Source organism: Lampris incognitus, chromosome 5 (assembly GCF_029633865.1).
Source record: "Lampris incognitus isolate fLamInc1 chromosome 5, fLamInc1.hap2, whole genome shotgun sequence".
In the NCBI taxonomy this organism is placed as follows: domain Eukaryota; kingdom Metazoa; phylum Chordata; class Actinopteri; order Lampriformes; family Lampridae; genus Lampris; species Lampris incognitus.
The window spans coordinates 15,277,432-15,295,882 of record NC_079215.1 but is presented as its reverse complement, the minus strand read 5'-3'; the positions used below and the strand labels follow the sequence as shown (position 1 = coordinate 15,295,882).

Genomic DNA, 18,451 nt, shown 5'->3' with positions numbered 1-18,451 from the left:
GAAGTGTGACGCTCTTGGCAATGTTCTGCTGGGAAACCCTGGGTCCGGCCACTCATATGGACGTCAAATTGATATGTGCCACCTACCCAAACTTCGTTGCAGACCAGGTACACCACTTGATGGCAATGGTATGATGGCAGTGGCCTCTTCCAGCAGGATAATGTGACCTGCCACACTGCACACATTGTTCAGGAATGATTTGAGGAACACGATGAGGTGTTCAAGGTGTTGTGCTGGCCTCCAAATTCTCCAGATCTCAATCCGATTGAACATCTGAGGGATTTGCTGGACCAACAAGTGCAATCCATCGCGGTTCCACCTCACAACTTACAGGACTTGAAGGATCTGCTGCTAATATTTTGGTGCCAGATACCACCAGATACCCTTCAGGGGTCTTGCAGAGTCCATGCTTTGGTGGGTCGGTGCTGTTTTGGCAGCACACGGAGGACAAACCGCATATTATGCAGGTGGTCATAGCTTCGGCTCATCAGCGTACAGCTGAATGGAGATGAGCCGATATTACTGTGGTTAACTTTTTAAAAGGAAATACCACAAAATTTGCTGCTTGAAATTTACATTTCCTATGCATCAACAGCTGGTCCATTTTAACAAACATGGTGTATAATGTCTCCTGTGGCTAAAATTTCAACCAGCTATACAGTTACAGTGGTGAGTATGACATTTACAATGGTCTGGGCAGTTCCTCACCCAAAATAACTGTTGCCGTAATGGGATCACATATCTTCATGTCATGACAGAGTCTCTTGTATTTCTTAGATAGGAGAGATTTGTTTAAGCACAGTAACACTGACTGGACAGTCTGAGGCCGTGAGCAAACTCTACACACACAGACATACAGGGGCAATTTCAGCCAGACTTGAAACTTTACAGTCGTATTGGTTTTCATTGCTTCAGTTGTGATGTATAAATGAGGCAAATACTGAAAGTGCATTCGCTTTATATGGTAACATGTTTGGCAAATCCATCTCTTAGTTCAGTTACAATCGTTGGAGTGTACACACACACAGACACGCACCAATATGCACAGAGCAACTAAAAAAGCAGCTATAATAAAATATCCAGCATAATATACTTAAAACAATATATTTCACCAGTCATGTATGTGCAAGGTACATAATTTTACATCCTGACTCTGGCTCCTCAGCCACTGTATTTATTTGGTGATGATATGGAGTCACTGGTTTTACATGTATTTTCTTCCTCAAGAGTCAACTTTCCCATAGGTCCCTTCTGGTGGTCGGTAGCACTTTGGAAAGGTCATCAGCTGCAACATGTTGAAGGCATATTTCCTGCACCTAATATTCTTTTGTACGTTCTCAATCCGACATCCTTCTCTGATGATCAAATGAGGCGAGGGAGGGAGGGAGGGAGGAGCGAGGAGACAAGAAAAAAGGGAAACAAAAAGCAAATGTGAGACACTGTTCAAAATGATGTATGTCTTATGAACTCAAATCTTTAAATGGGAATTTCACAAAAAAAAATATATGTACCTGTGCTGTATTTTGTCTCTACATTGGATATAATTAGTTCTCCAAGCGGGATATTTCCGTCACTTTTTTTTTTATTTATCTTGGAACACATATTGGACTGAACGATGAGCTACGAGAAACTAAAGATTATCACAGCACATTTTGATACTGGTGGTGAGATCTTCAACCGTATAGTCTACCCTGCCGTGTGCTTTATTTGTAAGGCATGAAGTAAGGCAGCTTTGTGTTACAGCGGCGTACCCCTGAAGAAAGTGGACGCATTAGTGAGGATCTAGAGAAGAGAGATGCAAGTTGGAGTTGGCTGGTCCCTATTTGTCCAGCTATGTGCTGTTATAACAGTGGAGCTGTGGTTGATCATCTCCAGCATGGGCAGCTGCAGAGCTATAACATGCAGTATTCTCTAGTAATTTCTCAAGTTCTATTATTATTATTATTATTATTTACCCCCTTTTTCTTCCCAATTGTACTCGGCCAATTACTCTATTTTCCAAGCCATTCCGTCACTGCTCCGTGCCCTCTGCCGATCCGGGGAGGGCTGCAGACTACCACATAGCATCCTCCGATACATGTGGAGTCGCCAGCTGCTTCTTCTCACCTGACAGTGAGGAGTTTCACCAGGGGGACGTAGCGCGTGTGAGGATCGCGCTATTCCCCCCAGTCCCCTATTTCCCCCAGTCCCGAACAGATGCCCCGACTGAACAGAGGAGGCGCTAGTGCAGTGACCAGGACACATACCGACATCCGGCGGCTTCCCACCCGCAAACACGACCAGTTGTGCCTGTAGGGATGCCCGACCAAGCTGGAGGTAACACGAGGATTCGAACCGGTGATCCCCGTGCTGGCAGGCAATGGAATAGACCGCTACGCTACCTGAACACCCTATCATCATCATTATTATTATTTTTAATCAAGGCCAACAGGAAAATGTACTCTTTCAGGTGATGGCCCCTCTCTTAGTTGGTTAAACCTGCGGCTGTGCAGTAGAAGTAGCGGCAGTAAACGGGTTTGACTCGCTTGCTATCGCCCTCCCTCCCTCCCTCCCTCCCCCCCTCTCTCTCTCTCTTGAATACGACTGCATCGCTGCCAGAGGCAGGCCACCCTTGTCGCTCTCGTTCATTCGGGATTGGAAACTTGGTAAGTCAAATATCTAAGGGTGCAACAGTGTGTCAGTTTCTGTTAATGCGTCAGTCATAACAGACACAGATCCGGGTTATGCGGGGCCGGAGCCTGAGGGTCGGGGTTCTCACCTTGTGACAGAAAATCTAGAAAAGAGAAAATAACTGTATTGGCCCTAAAGAGGGTGACCTTATCCCGTCACAGTTAACAAAGTTGTGCTTGGCACCTCTTCTGTATGCATTGCATGTGTGTGTGTGTGTGTGTGTGTGTGTGTGTGTGTGTGTGTGTGTGTGTGTGTGTGTGTGTGTGTGTGTGTGTGTGTGTGTGTGTGTGTGTGTGTGTGTGTTTGAATGCATATTTAAATGTGTAGCTTTCCGTCTGCAGAGTGTTTTAAGAATAATGGGTAAATTCTTGGTTAGCTTGCTTCAGCTGAAATAAAAGAATAAAAAAGCCTCATATTCGTCCCCCATAATATGGATGGGGGAAGTATGGATCAGTCTCCATCTGTCTGGTCGTCTGTCCATCATATACGTAGTAATCTCAGACACCCCCAGATTTTGATGAAACTTGGAAGAAAGATGCATCCCGACACATGAGCGCTGGCATTTCCAAAATAACAATCACAACAGCAATGACAATATTAAGAATAACAATGCCTGGTTCTCTGCATTACACAGCTAGAGTCTTAAAATTTGGTAAGCACATGCAATTCACCCCATCCATCCATTTTGTGTCTTGGAGCATTCGTTTACACCCTCTTATATTTTCTGCTATAATTGATAACACTTAAAGCACACTCCACTGCCATCTTATCTCAATATTACTGTATCTCAATATTCACAAGGTAAAAGTATCTAAATTATGGTCCAGTTATTTCAGGGAATGCCACAGGACAGGACAGCAAAGGAAAACATCACCTGATTTGAACATGCGCAACTGCACTTCCCTTGCACCTAGACTTACACCAAGTCTCACAAGATTTGAGAATCGTAAAATCTGTGCATGCATCTGGTCAAGGTTAACATTTTTGTCCCCCATGACTGGATTAAGATCTCGGGGGAAAGTTGCATTTTACCTTAAAAAATAAATTGGATAAGAGAGTCAGGTTATAATTTGTTATGGGTTAAGTCAGGCAGTAATTTGTGGGGGACATTGTAGACCCTGTTTACACTTGATTTTAAAAATGCATTTTGGCCGATCGGACCCCAAGTGGACAGCGAGACACATCGCCATTTACACCTGTGTCGATCATGGGTCTCCAAATGTGTCCTGCTGACTACTTGTGATCAGATTTTGTTACTCTGAAGAAGATGATTTCCTGTTACATCCTTGTCGGGGACGCATCAGGACGCATTAGCGCAGGGGTGGGCAATCTTATCCAGAAAGGGCCGGTGTGGGTGCAGGTTTTTGTTCTAACCAAGCAGTTACACGCCTGTGTCTCCTAATCAAGTTCCTCAGCAAAGACTTCTGGGTGATTCGTGGGATCAGGTGTGTATCTGCTTGGTTGGAATGAAAACCTGCACCCACACCGGCCCTTTATGGATAAGATTGCCCACCCCTGCATTAGCGTTTACGCTACAAAAGCTATGTGGTCAAATGCGTCCCAGACCACCTCGGCAAGTGGTTTGAGTAACCGGTTCACAAAACGTTTTGGTGGTCGTTTACACTTGTATTTAGCGCTGTCCACTTGTGATCCGATCGCAAAAAACACATTTTAAAACCAAGTGTAAATGGGGTCATAATGTTCTGCTGTGTTTTGGTCTTTAACTGCTTATGGCGTAAATAACAATAGTGATGAAAGAGCAAGCCGTTGGACATAATAGCATAGTGAAGTGAGGTCTAACGTGAGATTATGTATGTACTTCAAAACTTTTCTTTGAATACATTTTTAAGGAGTCATCCTTAAGACATCCAGTTCAAAATAAGACATTTAGATCAAGATGAATTCCAAGTTTCTTCTGTTTCTTTACATACAGAATAATTACAATTTGATATGCAATGAGTTTAATGCAAATGAAGCAACAGTTTTACCCATAATACCCAGAATAACAGTTCATAATGAAAAACTCCATTCGGGACTTTGTAAGATTATTGTGAATCAGAAATCGACACTTGAGGAAAATAATGACCTGGCTTGCATATCATCCATTTCAACACAATTCATTTGCGGATGATCTCAAGTCTTCTCGGGATGTTAGCACATATGTCTATGTTGGTCTTCTATATAAGACTGCACTGCCTCACTGTATACTGTTTAAAAGAGAATGATCCTTTAGGGGAAAAAATTGCTGGGCGTTACTTTAATTTTATCTCCAACCTTCTATTGGACATCCCCAAAAACTTGCTTGTTTGCAATGACTTGCAAGTCCAGGGCTTTAAGTAGACTTGTTGTGGCATTACGGCCTGATTTCACAATGGACTCATTAAGGCAGTGTTTCCCAACCCGGTCCTCAAGGACCCCCTATCCTGCAGATTTTCTTTGCAACCTTGAATAGGTACCTGTTTGTAGTTATTCAACCAATCAGCAATGAATTATGTCAGATGTTGCACACCTTGCATAATTAAGTGCTGTGAGATGATTGGTTGAGTAAGTACAAACAAGGCTACCTATGCAGGGTTACAATGAAAATCTGCAGGATAGGGGTTCCTTGAGGACTGGATTGGGAAACGTTGCATTAAGGCTTTTTGCCATTGAACATGGTAAATATGTTATATAACTACAATTTTCTTCCACAAAATAGTTTGAAATATGTACTGATTGTGTTTAGGTCTATAAAGAATTCAACCCTTTTGCAGTGCTCCTCCAGGTGAAGTTAGGGCGCCTTGAGATTCATCTAAATGTCCTTGAGATGCCTCTGCGACAGCCACCTGTGGCCAACTGATCGGAAGTGGTTTAGAAGAAAGGATCCAGCTGCGATTACCATAAGGCAAGTTTTGGAGATTCACAAGAGCACAATAGGTTTTATCATCAGGAAATGGGGAAAAAAATATGAACTAACCAGACACCTCCTGGAGCTGTCTGTCTGAGCAAACTGAGCAATCACTCAAGAACAGCTTTGATCAAATGGCTGACTAAGAGCCTAAAGAGGATTATAACCACTTTGAATTTAGGCCGCAAAACTTCAACACATGCAGAAATGTCAAGGGGGTTGAATGCTCTCGGTAAAATAAAGATTGGTTTTAACACCAAGTGTGTGGGAATCAATGGTACTGAGCCTTTATGTATGCATGCAATACTGATAATCCTTTCTAAAGGTGCTAAATAAGGTATGCAGGACTTAACTGATATTTTCTAGCTAAAGAGTCACATTCAACTGGGAAGCTGTTAATATTTCTTAACTGTTGTGTTACATAAGACCAATTACCCTAAATCAGTTTTCTCAAAATCCTCAACAGTTGAACAGGGATTAATGCTCTTAATCTTGAGGTCAATAAAACACATGAAGCCACTTGTCTTTAATCAACATATTTGACCAAATCGACCACACAACAAAATGAACTGGATGACACCACCCAGGCTTGCAAAGTAATAATCACCAAAGACAGGAAAAAAAGAGTGAGTGTGTATATAGCATTGTCTGAAGTTTATTGGTATTTTGCAAGCAGAAAAACAAGACTTAAAATGAGCCACACAACCAGTAAGTGAGAGCTAACAAGCAGCAGAGCAATAGGGTAAAAGTGGCGGGACGCTGGTTTATTCTCCGCCACGGTGCCCGCCTCGGGGTCATCCCACTGCCCAACGTCTCCCTGGGTCAGCCGACTGCAGGGGTCACCCGCCAGGGCGTGAAGCAGAACACCACAAGAACAGACACAGATAGAAACACTGCGGCGTTAGTACACAGAGGAGGCTGTCTGCTGTAAGTGGGACTCTCAGTGCAGGCTTATCACTTACAGCGAGAGCCCATAGAGGCTAAAAGTAAAGGTGTCGCCATAGAGCTCACTTCCACATTTAGATTAGTACAGACTCTGCCTATAAAGGCTGCCATGGAGGAAGCAGACGGGGATGCAACGACAGACAGACAAGGATTAGAAGATGAGAGCAAAGGTGTAAGAAAAAACCCATTCAAACAAGATTATTGTAAGCTGTGTATGAAATGAATTGTGGGCAGAGGATGAAGGTATGAAGCATGCAGTTTGATGCTCATGTGTATTTGAGTTTTATTTATTTATTTCCGTTATATCTAACCACAATGGATGGATATACTTTATTAATCCCTGTGGGGAACTTCTTCTCTGCATGTAACCCATCCTAGCTGTGTAGCTAGGAGCAGTGGGCAGCCGCCGTGCAGCACCCGGGGACCAACTCCAGTTCGTCTTGCCATGCCTCGGTCAGGGGCACAGACAGGAGTATTAACCCTAACATGCATGTCTTTCTGATGGTGGGGGAAACCGCAGCGTCCGGGGAAAACCCACTGCAGACACAGGGAGAACATGCAAACTCCACACAGAGGACGACCTGGGATGACTCCCAAGGTCAGACAACCCCGGGGTTCAAACCCAGGGCCATCTTGCTGTGAGGTGACAGCGCTAACCACTGAGCCACCGTGCCGCCCACGGTAGTGGAAGTGGAAGCAATGACATTATGTTTACATAAGTATTTACTTTGGAACACTTGCTTTAAAGTATTATTTTCCTCAGGGAGAACATTTTAATCTTTCCATATTCAGATGTGATGAATTCGAATGTAAATCTTTCAAACTCCACCTGGTTCAGTATTTAAAAATGCCTTCCTCGCAGTACTCAGCACCATGGGAGTGGTGCAGAAGACTGTCCTTTTTTTACGAGACTCCACCTGCATTCTGAATATGAACATATAAATGTGCAACATGTTGCACATATTAGATTTACAGTTACTTGCTTTATATAACAAAGTGAATGCTGAATATACGTGTATTTTTCTATTTAGATATTGACAGTCTCTAAAACGTCAGTTTCAGAATCGCCGGAAATGCAAAGCGGATTAAATCGTTGGGTTGAAGGCTTGCATCTGAATCGCAAGGCGTTTGAGCAATATTATATCCTGAGATGAGTTTAAGGGGCAAAGGAGCTTTTGCCTGAATCAGTAATGGTAGGAGAAGAAAGAGGACAAAGAAGTGCAGTCAAAGAAGAACAGCACAACAAATCCACAGATGGGGTATATTCACTGCAAGAGGCAAGAACCGCTGAAAATCTCAATATTTTTACTGACAACATAAAAGCACAGCTTTTATAGATAGTGGCATAACTGAGTATGGCTCATAGACAACTGGATTTTGAATTATTTAATTCCTAGCAAGGCTGTTATTGAATAGCTTCTCAGTCCTGTGGGGCATGCCAATATTCAGCTAAACCAACTCTGCTGAGTTTATCGGGTCTGTCAGTGTTCTTCGTCCTTATTCATCCAAACAAGCCGACTTCTTCCATTCTGCATGTAGTACTTCTTCCAAAACATGCGAATGCAATTAGTGATACATCCTGTGACTGATGAATTAACCAACTTTCAGGGTTCAGATTTTCGTAGGAGTCTATGGCAGAGTCCACACCCACAATTGCTCACATGCCATTTTGAGCTATTGGCAATTTGGAGTTTCCAGTTCACCTGACACATGTTTCTGGACAGCGGGAAACCAGAGAACAATGAGGAGACCCACAAGTAGATGAGGAGAGCCTGCTAACACCGAGGGATGCCGATGAAACCCTGCTGCTGTGAAGCGGCAGTGTTAACCACTGAACCACAGTGTTACCAATGTCAGCAGCATTGGGCGGCACGGTGGCGCAGTGGTTAGCACCGTCACATCACAGCGAGAAGGCCCTGGGTTTGAACCTCGGGGTCGACCAACCTTGGGGTTCATCCCAGGTCGTCCTCTGTGTGGAGTTTGCATGTTCTCCCCGTGTATGAGGTGGGGTTTTTCCAGGTTCCCCGCCATCAAAAAGACATGCATGTTACGGTTAGTACTCCTGTCCGTGTCCCTGACTGAGACGTGGCAAGAAGAACTGGAGTTGGTCCCTGGGCGCTGCACGGCGGCTGCCCACCACTCCTAGCTGCACAGCTAGGATGGGTTAAATGCAGAGCACAATTTCCCCACAGGGATCAATAAAGTATCTAAAAAAAAACCTCCATCTCTCTTTCATAGGTGCCCTCACGTTGAGAAAATGCTCGTGAGAATTCTCAATACCGTCTAAGGGCCAAGCTATAACTACCAACAACATGAGTGTCCCCCACAGCCCCAAAAAAAGGGAGAAAAATCTCCTCACATCTTCACAAGCTTGGCCTAAATAGCCCCAATGTGAACTAATGTTACCCCAGTGATGATCTTCTTTTTACCCCAAACACTGCACCAACAAGATTTTTTTCCTCTTAAAAAGTGTTAAGCCTGAGACAGATCCCTGTAACTTCTATTAGACTTACAGCCCTTGTCAATACCAACAAATGAAACTGCTTGTGCTGTTACGAGAATCTGATCTGAACAGGATTCAGTTCTTGTAAATGGGGAGTGTTGTTTGTCGGAGGGGAGGAGATCTCTGATGGTCACAGCGAACTGTGAGAATGTCCATGGAAAGCTGTCCTGGTCAACAATCGACTTTGTTCCATGAAACATTTCCTTCCTCTCGGATTTATTATTTCACGAGCAACGTTTCCTTCCTCGTGTCAGATATCCACTATTTACCCCGCGTCCTGTGGAAACCAACTGTAAACCTTAGAGTCCAACGTGGTCTTACTGTGTCTGATTTGCAAAACCGTGAACACAAAAAACAAAACAAGACAATAGTGAAGAAGTGTATTTTTGGAACGGGTGTGGTGCCACAGATGTACATGTAATCATCCTAGAAGCCCGACGTGCTACTTCAAGACCCACTGAAGCAGTACTGCTGCAGCCCAACGAGGAACCGTGAAGTGTTTTTTTTTCTCCAGACGTCGAAATGAAACCAACGGCTGTAAAACCAGTCATCCGGAAGAAACCTAAACACATGAAGTGTAACAACATTCTCTTTTGATTCTGCCTCGTGTTTTCAAAATGAAAGGCTGCCGCGTGTCCCTGTAGTGCTTGGGTGAGTAAATACGTGTGGCGCGGGCTTCTATGATGGCTACTGCCGTGTGTGGGAAACATAGCGGCGGTGAAGGGAGGGTGTGAGGATGTTGATGAGGGCATAGCTTGGGAGGCGAAGGTGCAACGTGTCTGATCTTGTTCACATACAAGTTTTGTGGATGCAGGTTGTCACTTTAAGCACACACACCACATCCCCGTCCCACAAGTTGACCTCTCGCTGAACATCTCCGGCTACGATTTGGTTCAACGTGGCATTTCTTTGTGATTTGCTTAAACAATAACCTACACCCACATTATGTATGGCGGTGCGTTTTGTTTTGGACCTTACCTCCGCATACAGTCCAGGGCGCGGATAAAATAATCCTTGCTGAGCTGGTGTTCATCACGCAGCAGGGCACACTGCTCTAAGGTGACAGACATGGACGTCCGATCTTTGGCACTTTTACAACTGGTGAACCTGATACCATTCAATCTTCGGCAGATCTGGAGAGGACAGGTTGTTATAAAATGAAATGAAAGCCACTTTATTTGACATTATGTTCTCTGCATTGTTGAGCGGTGGGCAGCTGCCGCGCCCGGGGACCAACTCCACTTCTTCTTTCCATTGACACTTTCCATTATTATTAATAATAACAATTACACTGGACAACCAAGATTTTGCTCCCTGAACACTTTTGGGTGTTCATTCATCATTCATCATCAGCCGCTTCTCCGGGGTCGGGTCGCGGTGGCAGCAAGCTAAGTAGGGCGCTCCAGACGTCCCTCTGCCCAGCAACGACTTTTGGGTGTATTTTATGGATTTTGGGCTGCTGATCACAAAACTCACCTTACAATTTTCCCATCGCATACTGTTTTGTGGATATAACCCATTTTTGTGATTTTTAACCTATTTTGTGATAGTTTTGTGTTAGGCCTGACATTGTCTATCATCCATCCATCCATTATCCGAACCGCTTATCCTGCTCTCAAGGTCACGGGGATGCTGGAGCCTATCCCAGCATACATTGGGCGGCAGGCGGGGAGACACTCTGGACAGGCCGCCAGGCCATCACACAGAGCCCACGCCCACACACACACACACACACACACACACACATAGTATACACACATTCATACCTAGGGGCAATTTAGTATGGCCGATTCACCTGACCTACATGTCTTTGGACTGTGGGAGGAAACCGGAGCACCCGGAGGAAACCCACGCAGACACCGGGAGAACATGCAAACTCCACACAGAGGACGACCCCCAAGGTTGGACTATTCCAGGGCCCGAACCCAGGACCTTCTTGCTGTGAGGCGACCGCGCTAACCACTGCACCATTGTCGACTGTAATCTCTAATTTTTTTTTTCAGGGAGCAAAAAGTTTGAAAAAATTTGTTGTCCAGTGTAATAATAACAGAAATGATAATAATAATGATAATACATGATCATTATCAACAATAAATTGACAAGATCAAACAAAATATTTGATCTTGTCTTTTTCAAATTGATTCCTTCAGCTCTCCATGATACTTCCTGTAAATACTGTAGGATAACCTACCTTCTGATCACACAGTTGTGATTTGTTTCCCAGTCTCATCACAATTATCACAATGTCCTGGTAAGATGTTGCATGAAGTGTGAAAACGACATGTTGTGTGTGGCGAGATGGAGGAAATGACAAGAAATTAATTTTGCTAAGCAGGTGGTGTGAAAATGTGTGTGTGTGCGTGTCTATGTGTGTGTCTATGTGTGTGTTTGACTGTACACATGTCTATTGGCAGTCATGTATGGTCACATGCGAGGCAAGCCTAAAGGATGTTGAATAACAGGTGAACGAGCCATGTCAATATCACTTTTCCCAAACCGCTCCATCTTATCCAAGGGCAAACGCTTGTTTCTCATTTCAGTGCTGTCGACCAAGTTCCCGAGACTCATCCATATTTCAAGACTGCCAAAAATTACTTTATTTCGCTTGACAAACCGAGGTGTGAGCAGTGAACTGTGAAGTTATTGTTGTCCATTAACTGCGCGATGCTATAAACACATAAGATGAATGCATTTCTTTCAGGGATGCGTTCGGGTGGGCCTCACCGTTCCAGCGAGCCACAGTATCTCCACGTTCTTCCTCTTCTTTGTTATTACATTCTGGCCCAGGGTTTCAAGTAATTCCTTCAAGTCGGTATGTGTCTGAAAGCTGGGTAGACCTGTTCAGAGACAAAGCAAAAATTCACTGCCATTTTCTCATTTTGTTTGGCCATTTAAAAAAAAAAATTGCATGTCAGCCTTGTTTCATCTATTGTATGATTATCCAAACTTTAATGATAGAGAATTGCATTTCTGCGGTCTCCCTTGCTGATGTATGGCAGCTGCTGTATTTGCAGACAAGAGCTTGAGCCACTAACTACATCTTCCCTTGTATGCAAATCATCCATCCATCCATTACCCGAACCGCTTATCCTGCTCTCAGGGTTACGGGGATGCTGGAGCCTATCCCAGCAGCCATTGGGCGGCAGGTGGGGAGACACCCAGGATAGATTACCAGGTCATCACAGGGCCAACACACACACCCACACCCGCACATTCATACCTAGGGACAATTTAGTATGGCCAATTCACCTGACCTACATGTCTCTGGACTGTGGGAGGAAACCGGAGCCCCCGCAGGAAACCCACGCAGACACGGGGAGCACATGCAAACTCCACACAGAGGACGACCCGGGATGACCCACCAAGGTTCGACTACCCCGAGGCTCGAACTCAGGACCTTCTTGCTGTGAGGCGACCGTGCTAACCACTGCGCCACCGTGCCGCGTGTGCAAATCAACCCTTCTTAAAATAGATTTACAGCGCCGAGAGAGATGAGGTACCTGTGATTAAAACAGCCCGAGCCGGGGGAGCGACAAACTAAAAAGCCCTCTTTCCTAATTCAGATTGTGCAGCAAGAACAGAAAATACAGCTAACTCCTGGGAGCACAAGCGGTAATTTCAAGAATGATTGCGATGAAGGTCGTTGAATAAGTAAGGAGGGAGAAGAACGAGACCGGCTTCATCCAACAAGGTATGCCAGTGACTGAGTTTACAGGTCTACCTTTCAGACCAGCCAACCCCGTTACACAAAGAACAACAGTGAATAAGGGCTTCACAATTTATCGTTAGCCTCAATACTCTACACCAGATAGCCTCCAACGCATGCGAGCATTTTAGAGCTGCACGCGTATGTAGAGGGTCATCCTCTCCTAGTGCCGACGTCAAAGCAGGAGCCATGCGTCCTTTTTGTCTTGAAGACGAATCACAACCTATTTCCGAAACATCAATCCGGATTCATCTTCAATTTCCCTTTTCAAAAGTTGCTGAATGTGACGTTTAAAAGAGAGCGAGAGAGATGGAGACGGGGAGAGAGCGAGAGAGCAAGAGATGGAGCGAGATGAAGAGAGAGCGAGAGAGATGGAGAGAGATACATCCAGTAAATTCTGAAGGTATTTGTTTGAAGAAATACTCAGTGATATTGCCCTGAAGCATTATAATAGATTGGAGGATCAGTAGCTTTTTTTTTCTTTGTGACGTTGAAAGTATCATCAGTTTTGTTTTGCCAGCGTTCGAAACAAGTTTCAAATCAGGGCCAGCAGTACACAAAGCAAGGACAGGATGTACCCACATCTATGGATCATGATGCCGTATAGGAAAATGTAATGTAACGGCTTCAAAGTTATAGGAAAGTGCACGAAAGTCAACTCTGTGGACTTTCCCTCAAGCGGCTATTATCCTGATGTTGTGCAAGTTTTTCTAGCGAGTTCAACCTCATCCCATATGGTAAACCTGATACACTGAAGAAGATGTTAAGGGTTATTTCTACACACCGTTTTACAGTCAACCCTTATACGGTCCCTCATCCATATGAACGGCATGCCTTATGTCACGTTTAAGCCAAACCAGACCGCTGGGATTCATGCTAAAACAGCAGGAGATACTGATAAACTGCTGAAGGCTGTGACCCCTCAGTACCTCCTGCCTTTTGGTCCTTTCTTATTGCAGACCAGCGGCTCCCGACATCTCCGTCTCCAGACACGATTTGCAGGACGGTTTTGAGTCTAATGCAACATAATTCAATAGCATGGACTTACATTCCACGGGCACCTTTTCGCTCAGCAATTTGTAGTAAGCTTCTAAAATCTCAAAGTTCCTCTGATTTATTCTCTCCTGCAAGGAGATGTCTCCGAACCTGCCCAGATGATAAGAGAGCAGCTGTTATGGCATCGCTGAGGTGCTATGTAAAAAGTGTATTCAGTGAAAAGTATTTAAAAAAATGACTGAAGCGAAATGCATAAGGAAATACTGAAAGGTCAGTTACACTCCTGGTCAAGAGAAAACATTTCAAAGTTATAAATGCAAGCAAATCAAATCTCAGTAAATGTGATCCACAACTCCAGCTTGGGGAATAGACTCCATTAGAGCTTTCTTTAATGTGCCACTTATGTTGTGAATTTGTGAACTGTAATTATGCATGATTGTTATCAAATATATTTACATATTTCCACATTTATGTGCTTTGCATTGGTAAAAACGAGCAAACAGTTACTTTTGTGCAGTTCTTTCTCAGTTGCTAAGAATCTAAGAGTTTTCTTTTTTTTGTTGCATCAATTTACACCTGAGTTTGAGGAATTATGTATTAGTTGACGACGTGAACCTGAAGAGGTGTTGCAGTACCTCTCGGCTATGGTTTGCTGTTCATTGATCCCGACGTTAAATAGCACCGGAAACACTTGTAAAGGCTTGCCCTCTCTGATCTCTTCCGGCAGAGTATGGAACGCCAGCCGAGGTAATGGCACTTCTACAGTGTAATGGTCCCTGAAATGTGAATGGAAGCAAAGTCAGAGAGAAAAGGCAAGGCGAGAGAAGGCAAAAAAAAAAGAAGAAGGTATACAGAGGTTTCATATACTGCAAAGTTGCACAATTTGATATGTTGGGGGAAGTTAAGTGTACAATTTGACCCTTCAGACAAGCCAGTGCAAGCCACAAGGGGCGGGATTACATGTATTCATTTAACAGATGCTTCTGATGCAACACAACACACAGAGACACTGTGACACACACCCAAGACGGAGGCGACGCAGGAGACGGACCTGTGACTGAACCCCAGTGCGGTGATGTTTGTGTGGGGCAACCCAAGCAGCGGGTGATTGGGTTAAAAGCGGGGGGGGGGGGCGGCTTTACGAATTTTGGGCACCAGCATACTGAAGCAGGATTTTAGATTGTGGGCATGTAGCTATTATATGCCTATCTGTCCTGGGAGAGGGATTCCTCCTCTGATGCTTTTCTTAAGGTTTCTGCCATTTTTTTCTCCCCTGAAAACGTTCGTTTCTGAGGGGGTGTTCCTTACCCAAATCGAGGGTTTTACAGTAAAGGCTGTCGTCTATTGTTGTTTACTGTAGCGACCTGTTTTTTTCAAGCCCTCAGATTGTTCACTGTGGTTAAGGCCCATACAAATAAACAAACATAGTTTGTTATGTTACGTTGCTACACAAGCGCTACTGGCAGCACAGTTCAGTAACACACATGGCTCAGCTCCTTTGAGCTCTACTAGAGCAAAGGTTTTTGAAGCGGGTCCAGCTGGACTCCCTGTTTAAACAATTTAAAGCACTTGCACCTTCCATCGAATCATGCGTGGCACACACTCTGTCAGGTCACTCGACTCTGAACTCACAGTCCCAAAGATGTTTATTCATGTTATCACAAGATCTACTCTCTCTTCATCTGAGCACAAATAGGGCAAGTGGGGAGGGGGCGTCCGGGTGGCACGGCGGTTTATTCCATTGCCTACCAACACAGGGATCGCAGGTTCGAATCCCTGTGTTACCTCCGGCTTGGTTGAGCGTCCCTACAGACACAATTGGCCGGTGTCTGCGGGCGGGAAGCCGGATGTGTCCTGGTCGCTGCACTAGCGCCTCCTCTGGTCGGTCGGGGCGCCTGCTCGGGGGGGGGGGGTGATCCTCCAACATGCTACGTCCCCCTGATGAAACTCCTCACTGTCAGGTGAAAAGAAGAGGCTGGTGACTCCACATGTATTGGAGGAGGCATGTGGTAGTCTGCAGCCCTCCCCGGATCGGCAGAGGGGGTGGCGCAGCGACTGGGATGGCTCGGAAGAGTGGGATAATTGGCCGAATATAATTAGGGAGAAAAAAAGGGGGGAATAAATAAATAAATTGGAGAGTTATTATCCCCCGTCTCCTTTACTCTCTCACACAGGCTGCCATGAAATCAGAAATCACAAGGCAAGGCCTTTAACACAGGAGGAAGTAACCACATCTCACCGTCTGCCGCAGACTAAGGGCTGGAGGTCGCTGAGGTCATCTGTCTTCGCTTCTGTAATCTTGAACGTGACTCTGTGCAGGTCCGAGATACCGACCTCCATATCTTCCAGCATACCAATCTCCTCACCTATACATAAATAAAGCCACATACGAGCGTGAGTAATAACCGAATTCCTGTTCCTCCCTCCTCACAGTTCAGTGATGCCAGACGTATACAGTTGACAGCCATTCTGATGTTAGTATACCAGTTCATCCCAACGTTATGCCGGCTGGTTTCTGTCAGGTGAGTAGTGGAAGAAACCATCTACAAACTTGTGTATGTGTTCATAAAAAAACAAAACAAAACCAAAAACGTAAGTACATAGATGGAAAAAAAATGTGCAATAATACAACATGTGAATAAGACATTTGTTCATGTAACACTGTGAACAAATATTATATTGGAAGTTTGCACTTTTCATTGCATTTGAGGACAAAAAAAAAAAGATTTTCAAAATTGTGACTCTTTTGTGATTTCAAATTTAGAACACGCTTGGGAATGTCTTGCTACACTATTTACGCCATAAACTAACATGTAGTGAAGCTGGAACAGCTTTTGGTTAGACTGTACTGTGGGTCCTGTTAAGAGCATTCCATACTGTTTCTGTTATGTCAAATATTTACTTCTGTTATGTCAAACATTTGTTTCTGTTATGTCAAATATGTGTTGCAAGTCTGTACTGACTGTACGAAAGTGACTGTAGGAGCAGGATAATAATATACCCGACTGAGGGAAGAGTATCTATCTATCTATCTATCTATCTATCTATCTATCTATCTATCTATCTATCTATCTATCTATCTATCTATCTATCTATCTATCTATCTATCTATCCATCCATCCATCCATCCATCCATCCATCCATCCATCCATCCATCCATCCATCCATCCATCCATCCATCCATCCATCCATCCATCCTGCCTGCCTGCCTGCCTGCCTGCCTGCCTGCCTGCCTGCCTGCCTGCCTATCGGTCTGTCTATCGGTCTATCTATCTATCGGTCTATCTATCTATCGGTCTATCGGTCTATCTATCTATCTATCTATCTATCTATCTATCTATCTATCTATCTATCTATCTATCTATCTATCTATCTATCTATCTATCTATCTATCTATCTATCTATCTATCTATCTATCTATCTATCTATCTATCTATCTATCTATCTATCTATCTAGCTATCTATCTAGCTATCTATCTAGCTATCTGTCTGTCTGCGGTTGGTATTCTTTCAACACTAATATCATGGAACAGTTTACTTAAATCTTTTTGGTTAATGAGTGGGATAAAGGATTAAAAACTGCAGCAGTAGCCTCTGAATGATTGTAATTATTTACAATTTATTGAGTTGAGTTGAGTTGTGGTTAAATGGATAGTGAATGATATTAAGAGTCCTATATATATAAAACTTTGTTAAGAGAAACACTTAATGTTAGGGAAAGTGCTCAACAAATAAGGAGCAAAATAATCCAGTGATTAAAGTAAATTATTTGTGAGACAGTACAAGCCTGTTTCATGCCATAAGCAATCATCAGCTGTCAATAAAGTTACTTTAACTTTTTTTTAAAACTTTTATTTTCTATTTTATGTAGCCCCTTTTACCCCATGGCTATAGAGGGCAGGGCCTTAGGTTCTCTCACTATAAGCCAGTTTACACTAATCTTAGCGTGGGTTCCCTGATTATACCCAATCCCATGAGATGGATAACCTTTAGATGAATAATCAAACAAGACAAAGCTGCAACTCGAAATATTTAGTTATTGTTAAACAGAAAATAAAATAAAATAAATAGTGCCCTTTCACTATATCAGGTTCAATACAGTTCAAATACAAAATTAAAGTAGGTATCTTTTTCAATATTCCAAATCAAACACATTAAACATTAACTAAACTAAAGCTGGCATCTATCAAACTAATAAAGAGGTCCTCAAAAAAGTTAAACTTTAAACTTTACTGACAGCTGATGATTGTTTATGGCATGAAACAGGCTTGCACTGTCTCGTAAACAGGCTTGCACTGTCTCGTAAAGAATTTAATTAAATCACTATGTATATATATATCTACTCCTGTATTTTCACAATGTGTGTCTGGTGTGTGGTGTGTGTCTGTGTGAGAGTCTATAAACGGCCAAACTAAAGCACTTGGGGCCTTGATTCTTTTTGGAGGTTATTGGGGATGATCAGGGGCACCTATAAAAATAGCAGAAAATTAAAATTATGCATAATTAATCTACTCATATATTTTCATAATGTGTGTGTGTGTATTAGTTAGTGTAGATAGCGGGACCGAAAACTAAAGCATTTATGATCCTAATTCTTTTTGGAGGTGGTAGGTATTGTCTCAGAGAGTAAGGGAAAAATCCCAGAAAATTAAAATTATGCATAATTATGCAAAATATGAATTTTTCTAAAAATGGCTAAAAACCACTTTTCTCGGCATTTCAGATGATTCTGAGCATCTTTGAT

The 18,451-nt window shown here is 43.5% G+C and overlaps 1 protein-coding gene across 1 annotated transcript in view; it reads right to left on the bottom strand.

The window, feature by feature from the left end:
- Positions 1-958: 958 nt before the first annotated feature.
- inpp4b (inositol polyphosphate-4-phosphatase type II B) overlaps positions 959-18,451 on the bottom strand; it is a 221,129-nt gene continuing 203,636 nt past the window's right edge. The window contains exons 17-22 of the mRNA XM_056279773.1: positions 15,947-16,073; positions 14,343-14,483; positions 13,760-13,857; positions 11,730-11,842; positions 9,984-10,138; positions 959-1,355 (exon numbers count right to left, since the gene is read on the bottom strand). Of these exons, the coding sequence (XP_056135748.1) occupies positions 1,223-1,355; positions 9,984-10,138; positions 11,730-11,842; positions 13,760-13,857; positions 14,343-14,483; positions 15,947-16,073 (767 nt within the window). The 3' untranslated portion in view covers positions 959-1,222. The remainder of the gene's footprint in view (positions 1,356-9,983; positions 10,139-11,729; positions 11,843-13,759; positions 13,858-14,342; positions 14,484-15,946; positions 16,074-18,451) is intronic.